We start from the raw sequence: 8,404 nt of genomic DNA, 5'->3' as shown, positions 1-8,404 counted from the left end.
ACAAAGTATACCCCAGGACATGCTTATATTTATCTACTACCTATAGTCACTAACGATGGTAGCTACATTGCTGTACAGTTAATTTTTCAGTAATTAGTTAATTCTTCTAGAATGCATGTAAACTTTAGATGCATGTGAGACGTAAATAACATTTTCATGTTTAATACTACAGCATCTAATCAAGCAAATAAAAATAATAATAACTAATATCCATGGTAATACACATGGCAGACTTACCCAAGTCTATATCCTCCAGGAAAATCAGCTTGAACTCTGGAACCTAAAGGAATGATGCGGATCTCATAGATATATACAGGACGAGGAAATTTAACCAAGTCCAAATTCAACTCCTGAAAAATTAAAATTACTTAGACTACTACATTCAATACACACACATAAAAATGTAACAAAATACCATAAAAAACAGCTTATTTTTGTGCTACTGTATGAAATAAAACCTTCAAACTGAAAACAATAACGAAAAATGTACTATTGAGCATATAACTGTGCTTGTATGGAAAATAACTAGTCAAATACAGTGTATGTTTCTACTTAAGAGCAAAGTCATTGTCTTTAAACTTATGTACAAGATTACATATTGTTACAATGCTGTATTTTTGTAAAAAATTACTTGAAAGGTACTGCACATGTATCGCCTGATCAATGATGTGTAACTAACAGGTTTTTTTAGCACGTGTACTCTCTGTAACATTTTTTGGGGTTTTATATAAAAAGTCACTAGTTTCATTAGTGGTAAGTAGTAGAAAGAGAGAGAAGTGTTTTTGAAAAGTTTGGTTTAGGTTAATTTAAGTGGCCATTTTAGACAGAGATTTCTGTATCGAACTCAAGAGTTTTTGAACCTAGATATTAATCGTAGGTTTTTGTTATAAGCTATCATAAGTTTTTTGTGTACGACTCTAAAAGTTTGTAAGTTTAAGAATTAGTCTTAGCTTGTGTAAGCCTTGTGCTTTTTGAGAACTACTGAAAACCTTTCTTGGAAAATATCGACAAGTTTTGGTGCAGTGGACATTGGAACAAAGAACTTTTATGTAACTGTATATCTAGCATGAATTGGAACTTTGTATTTACTTACAACCTGAAGCCAAATTTCGATATACTACATTTTGAAGTGATTATGTTGAATTGGAGAACAGTTTCTTCATGGATCTACTAAGAAAGAGTGATTTTTTTTTATATTTTACCCTTTTCTAAATTATTGTATACAAGTTAATATTTGATGTTTTGTGTTTTTGTTTAATAATATATAACGTTACGTCTCTGGTCGTTTGTTAATTTCCGGTATAAATTCTTCCCGGGGAACTTCAGCGATACAAGTCCTTTCTTAAATAAAACTAGTTTATTCTTTCTCAATACAACTTTGCAATACACAGAATTTCCACAATCACTTTAACTTAAACACACGCTATAATTCACAATGATTTATGCACTTTACTTACAGTCACTACCGCTCGCTCGACTCAATTATCTGTCTATCTGCAATTATTATCTCCGCTTTATTTGCCGAGCTTATATACTAAAATATAGGGCATCTAGAAAAAGACTAGAGTTTCCAGGAAAAGTCAAGATCCATTGAGAATCTCATGATATGTTACTAGCATCACGTGACTTCCACTGTCATAACAATAATATATCTTTAAAACTACAAAATTGCAAATTTGTCATTTTTGTGTTTACATATTATACAGTATGGTAATACAGGATCATAACAACTGGTGGCACATCCAGGATCTGAAATAAAATAATAGCTAGAGTTGGTCGTAAGAAATTGAAAAAATCTCTAGCTTTTGTATAGTTGTGCAATATATATTATTTGGATTTTGTATAAATTATCTAGAAAGATTTAGTCTTGAATCTGTTTAAAATATTATTGTGTCAGTACTTGAATTCAGTTTTAACTTGAAAATAATTTATAGTTTATTTTGGTATAAAATTTTGTGAATATATTTAAACCATAAGAAGTTAGTTTGAAATGGCTGAAAATTACAGTGTTTAAGAGTTTTTAAATATTGTTAAGATAGCTACAGGGGGTAGAAGAAAACCCACAGATGAAGAGACTGTCAGATAATGCAAATAATGAGAGATAAAAGTATTGGGGAAGATCCACATACCAGTCCACACAATGACCTCCAGCTGGCAATTCAACCGGGCCGCTTTTGACATAGAAATGTGACAATTCTGATTATATGTAACACGCAGAAGATTCCTCGCCTTCAAAGAGAGCCCAGAATAAGCGATATGAAACAATTTCATACCCCCCTTGTCAATGTAACCGGGGATGAATCCTGGGAAACTGAATGATCCCAATGAATAAAAAAAGTCAGTGTCTAGCATCTCTAAAGGCATAAGTGTGGGCAACAAAAACCTTCAAGAACCTCACTGAACATAACAAATGATTGAAATGTGATCAGTTATAGAAGTGAGAAATAGTGATCAGCTGAATCAGTAAAAAGGATTTACCCCTTTCTGTGGCTGACAGTATCTTAGGGAAGAACTGGTCTGAGGACAGGTAGAATGATAAGGTGTCCTGTGGACAATCAGCACAAACCACTCTGACTGGCGATGTCTGTAGGTCAGCAGCAACAAAAAATAAGCCTTCAGGTAAAGGTAATACATGGCATATGAGGCTATGGTCACAAATGGGTGTTGAGAAAGAGCATGTAATGTAACCTTAATATAAGTAACTGGAATGGTCTTTTGGGACAAAGGACCCAAAGCAACTTGAGAAAGCTGGAGAGTACTGAAGACACAAAGTAATTTTGTCTCGAATATCAAACAGTAGTCAATAAGGCTGCCTTATACAGGGCAATTGTGGAAGATGCAAAACCCTTGACAAAAGCCATATAAAAAAATAAGTTATGGTTTGCACTTCTGATCAAAGTGAGTTCAACACAACACTGCTGATATGAGCGCCACTTCCATTGACAAACATCAATCGCAGGACTAACCAAAACCTGAGAGAGATACATGGCAACTCTAGAAATTAAATCCAGACACCATTCAAATAATTGCAAAGCCTCCATGCCTTCAGCTTGAGCTTCTGGATAGCTGGGTGTGTGCCATGTCAGATCATGGCTACCTCCAAAGAGATGGCCAATGAAGAAGTGGACAAGGTGAGCACTCCAAAAGGTACCACAGAAGCAGAAACCAGGGTGTAGCTGCCAATCCGGTGGTATCAACAGGACCAGACAATGGGTTGAAACAAATAATAGTTAGTACCTAGGGTAACATAAAAATTGGAGAGAAGACCTAGAGTTGTAATCCTGATGGAATGCATCCACTGTCAAAGCCTGAAGGTGAAGTACTGGAAACCAAATAGCCAGTAGTTGGGTGTTCCAATGAGCAGCCAACCCACCAATCATCAGTGTTTCAAAATGAGAGCCAATCCAACAGAAAACCTTGGTATGCAGCATCTATTCTGGTGAGAAAATCTGTTTGTGTGGAGACAATTGATCTGCTACTGTAAGCATCACCTGTGGAACATGGCAAGCTAGTAGGGTGATATGATAGGAGAGGTCCTGAGAAAGGAGATACAAAGTTTGAAAACAAGGAGCCCTGGACCAAGTGCCCCTTGACAGGAAATGCAAGATAACACTGTGAAATTGCTACTCCAAAGGTAAAAACCCTGAACTGTACAATACCTGATCCTTGTGCACGAAAAACACCGATAGTGCAATGAGCAGATAGGAGTCGATTACATCAAATGTGGACATCCACAATCCTATTAAAAATCCTAACTCACATTGAGAAATGAGTCACTTGTAATCTTTGGAGAATCTAGACATTAATATAGATGAGAGATCGACAACTGGACCCCAATCTCCTGTTTTCTTAGACCCAACAACTGATAAGAGTAAAACCCCAGAAGAATTAGCACAACTCTCTACTCCCAGACCAACCAAACTCTGATAGCCATAGAATTACAGTCCAAAATACAACGATCTGCAGAAGACAGAAACCCTACAGGTTGGGTGTATAATGGTGGTGAAGATATTAACTGAATGACTAATCCTGATTCAAGGACCTGTAGTGCCCATGGATCCATGGTTAAGATTACCACACATCTAGAAATTCTCATAGCCAAGCCCCACAGATCCCGAAGGCATACAATAATCCCTGACGCCATTGGAGCAGAACCCTTGGAGATGGACAGAATCTACTGTGGCTACTAATGTACCAAGGGGCTGATGTTGGAGGTCAGGATCCTCAGATAGGGGCTGAACTGTGACCCTCTGTGGAGGCAATGAAAGTTGGGACACCAACAACAACAGGGATGAATGTAGAAGCTGACAGTTGAACCAATGTGCATGCTAACAATGGTTCCAGTTCGTCATCAATGAAGTCTGTGATCCTGATAATCTTTCAACAAAGTTTAGTGTTAGGAAAACAACATGTTGGATGTTAGAGTTGTAAGTCCATAGACTTACTGCTATCCCACTAGGGGGCATTGATCTATTCAGGTTAACTAAAACTCTGCCTCAGAACCCCCAATTTCGAGGATCAGATGTATTACTTGAGATTCGGAATATGCTTCCACCTAGCTGTGATAGCTAAATCATGTATTTCCAACAAACGTGGCAGATAAGGCATAGCTGTCCCATCACATAACTGAGCAGTAAACCTCCCTCCATGTACTAAAATGTCCATGGAGGGAGAGAAAACTAAATATTTGCTCCCAGACCATGCTGCTGCTTTCAAGTAAGGTGCATGCTCAAAAGCAACTGGAGAAAGACCCAAAATATAACACTCTTGATGGACCAAATGAAGAAAAGAAATCAGAGGCAACTTATCCCAAAGTAGTCTCCTTTTATATTTCTTTCTGATTACCATTGTTTGAAACAACATTTATTCAGGTAAGTTTGCCTTGTTAGAGCAAAGCAACGTTGGACTATCTGCTATGTCCACTATAGGGAAATGAACCCTGGACTTCAGTGTTGTAAGTCCGTAAACATACAACTGTCCCACAGGGGGATTGAGAAGCCAACGGAATAAAAGAAGGCACAGGAAAAAGCGAATCACAATTATCTCCAGTATGTTCAGGATTGCCCTCAACTGCAGCCTCAGAATCCCCTGGAGGAACACCACCGACCCAAATATACGTCTCGTTCTCACTACGAATAAGATCACTGACAGTCTCAACTGAGAGGCAGTTTTTAATATAATCCCCTGACAGCATTATCACAAATCTGTGGGATATTAACTAAGCAAAAATGAGGAAATAATAGGAGCCCTAAACAAAAATTTAATCTTTACTTTTCTACCTCCAAAATTCAACTTTTTTAATTCCATGGTTTTTTTAGACTCTTCTTTATAAATTAAAAGGTGAACTTATCTGGGTTAAAAATGATCAAACCTTTGATAATATTCAAACATATATTAGTAGTCTTGTACTTGACATTTTTAAATACAAAAAATAACTTTACTTAATGCTTATGAAATATTTTCTCTCCGATGTTTGTATTCCTTGAAAGATATTACTTATCACTCAGTCTGATGATGGAAATGGAGTAGTCATACTTAATAAAGTTGATTGTGTAAACATTCTGCAAGATCAAACTAAGTTAAAAAACTCTTTCAAGATCCTCCTTTAGTAGAGAATTTAAACTTAAAAGTTTTTTTTACTTAAAAAACAACAACAACATAATTTCAGTTTATTTGTAGCCCATTAGTTCTCACTTAAGTATTCTTTTTTTTTAGTTACCAAAAACACAAAAAGTTGGCGTATCAATGAGACCCATTGTTTCCACCTTTGGTATTTACAACCACAAGCTGAATACTTTTTAAAGTCTTTTCTGAAGAATTTTACTTCCGAATTTACTGTTGAGGATAGTTTCACATATTCTAAAAAAATTGCAATGGTTAATTTGCCCAAACCTATTTTTATGAAAAGTTATGATGTTAAGTCCTTTTTTAATAATATTCCTCTCAATGAAACTATTGATTTGGCCACAAACATAGTATATCATGATCAGAACATCATGACAGGGATTCCAAAAGTTATTTTGAAGAAATTATTAATATCTGTCATAAAGGACTCGTACTTCATTTTAAATAATAAAATTTACAATCAGATAGATGGGGTGGCAATGGGATCTTGTCTTGCCCTTACTTTAGTTATCAAGTTATCATGAGAGAGAGTTGTTGACTAATTATCCTGGTGAACTCAAATCTCTTCAATATAATAGGTATGTTGATGAAACATGTCTTGCTTGATAACAATGCCATTTCTTTGTTTACATACCTTAATAAGTAACACCACAATATGAAATTCACTTCTAAATTTGAAAACGAACTTAAACATTATTTTTAGATATTCTTGTTGAACAAACTTCATCTGGTTTTCATGTTAGTTGCTTTCATAGACAGACTAATACATATCTTTACTACAACTTTGAAAATTTTATACCTAAGTCTTTTAAATGAAATCTTGTTTCTGTTCTAAGAAAACAAGCACAATGTATTAGTAGTTATCTTTCCAATAAGCTAATATTAAATGTGTGTTGTAAGAAATGTTTTTCTCATAGTTTTATGGATACTAATGTTCAAAAGACAATGGAATTTTTTTTAAATAATATGAAGTCTTTTCTCGTTCCTATAGTTAATAAGCTCTCTATCAATATTACACGTCCTTATCTAGGTGGTGAATAGCTGTACTTAGATATCAAATTTTCAAACTGCTCAGCACTGCTTATCCTCAACTTCATGTATGATGTAGAAGTTTTTTCCTCTTCAAAACTTCTTACTTAAAGACAAATTCCACAAAGAACAAATATCCTTAGTTGTTTACAAGTATACTTTTCCTGTATGTTATAAATACTATAATGGTTCAATATTGCATCTATCTCCAACTACAAAATGAAATACATGAAAATTAAACCTATAAGGCTATTAAAAGCTGAGCAGTAGTTTGTTGATTGTTCGAAGGGCTTCTTCTTTCAAATCTGAAGTCTCTTTAACTCTTTAAAACATACTGTTCTCTGCACTTCCAATGTTTTAACATATTTTAGACATTAAAACATCACAGTTCTTAGCACACATTGAAGAATACCTGAATTTTTGTTCGTTTTAGCATTACTGTATTCTTTTTATCCTCTCCCTTAATCTTCTTGTTATGGATTTGATGTAAACATCCTCGTACATCAGACAACGAAATTCATAAACTACACAACTTATATGTCCCTAAAAATAAAATGCAGGTGTTTATAGCTCTCCCGTAAACTTGTGCCCGCTCTATTCAAATCCAGAAGAAATTAAACACAGTTATAAGAGAGTGTTTCCACAAATCAAGTTACAACAATATCTGCCGCGAAACTTCAATTCAAAATCTGTTCCAAATCTTAAGTTAAACTTAATATCATTTACTGATTTACTCATTTAGTCCTCAACACAGAAGCTGTGGAATAAAAAATTTCGTTGTCAACGTGTCAAGGCACTAATATAGATTTCATAACATAAGGACTAGGGAAGAGGATAAAAGAATATAGTAATACTAAAATTCACAACAGTTCTTTTTTAATTTTAGTTTAATTTTGTTTTGCCTTGGATAACACAGTTTTGCTACCCTACGTCGAGTATGGTCAATTAATGATCATGAAATGACAACTTAGCAGCATAATTAAAACTTAAAATTATTAGTATTCACAAACTTCTGAATCGATTAAATACAAATAAAAATTTAACAAAATGTTTAACGTTTGATACTTACCTCATTCGCCTCATGAGAAAACGTGTCAAAAAACAACAACTCACTTTCATCAGCAGCCATAGCGACAGCATTTAGACACTGCTGAAACTGTACTCTCGAACCCACAAAATCACAAACATACAAAGAGTTTTTTCAACTTTAAAAATTTCATCGGTTTTATAAGCATAAAAAAATGATCGACTAAAAGGCATAAATTGTTCAATATAGATGTTTTGGTAAAAGTATTTCAAAAACATATCAAAAGTTGTGAGCGTTCAAGTAAAGTTTTTTTTTGGAAAAAAAATGTATACCAGTAATAGCAATAATGAAATACAGTACTAATTGTTATATCGTTTTCAAAACAACAGCAACAAAAATTTAAGTCCAGCTGGACCGGAATCTTTGCATAATTAGTGCATTAGTAATACAATGGTGTAATTTGCTAATTGAAGGCACCCTCTTTTTCTGTAAAAATAGAGTTTAAAAAATATTACCCTAAAGAAAGAAAACAAACAGCACGTATTTTCGTGTTAGTTATATATATTGTTGCGTCAGCGAGGTCACGTGACTAGTATCACGCCACGTCCTTCTCGAACCTTCATGAATTATCGAGAGACAACTAGATTGGGGGTAGTCTGGTATATATATAAGACGGTCACAACGTGACGGAACAAGGTAAGGAGTAATTGAACTGCAGTCAGA

At 34.6% G+C, this 8,404-nt stretch overlaps 1 protein-coding gene across 3 annotated transcripts in view; it reads right to left on the bottom strand.

The window, feature by feature from the left end:
- LOC106458095 (protein virilizer homolog) overlaps positions 1-7,815 on the bottom strand; it is a 100,597-nt gene extending 92,782 nt beyond the window's left edge. For all 3 annotated transcript variants that reach the window (XM_022384231.1, XM_022384232.1, XM_022384233.1), the window contains exons 1-2: positions 7,724-7,815; positions 238-350 (exon numbers count right to left, since the gene is read on the bottom strand). In XM_022384231.1, coding sequence (XP_022239939.1) covers positions 238-350; positions 7,724-7,783 — 173 coding nt within the window. In that variant the 5' untranslated portion in view covers positions 7,784-7,815. The remainder of the gene's footprint in view (positions 1-237; positions 351-7,723) is intronic.
- Positions 7,816-8,404: the final 589 nt, after the last annotated feature.

This window comes from Limulus polyphemus, unplaced genomic scaffold (genome assembly GCF_000517525.1).
Source record: "Limulus polyphemus unplaced genomic scaffold, Limulus_polyphemus-2.1.2 Scaffold416, whole genome shotgun sequence".
Taxonomy (NCBI): Eukaryota; Metazoa; Arthropoda; class Merostomata; order Xiphosura; family Limulidae; genus Limulus; species Limulus polyphemus.
This window is presented reverse-complemented; position numbering and strand designations above follow the sequence as displayed.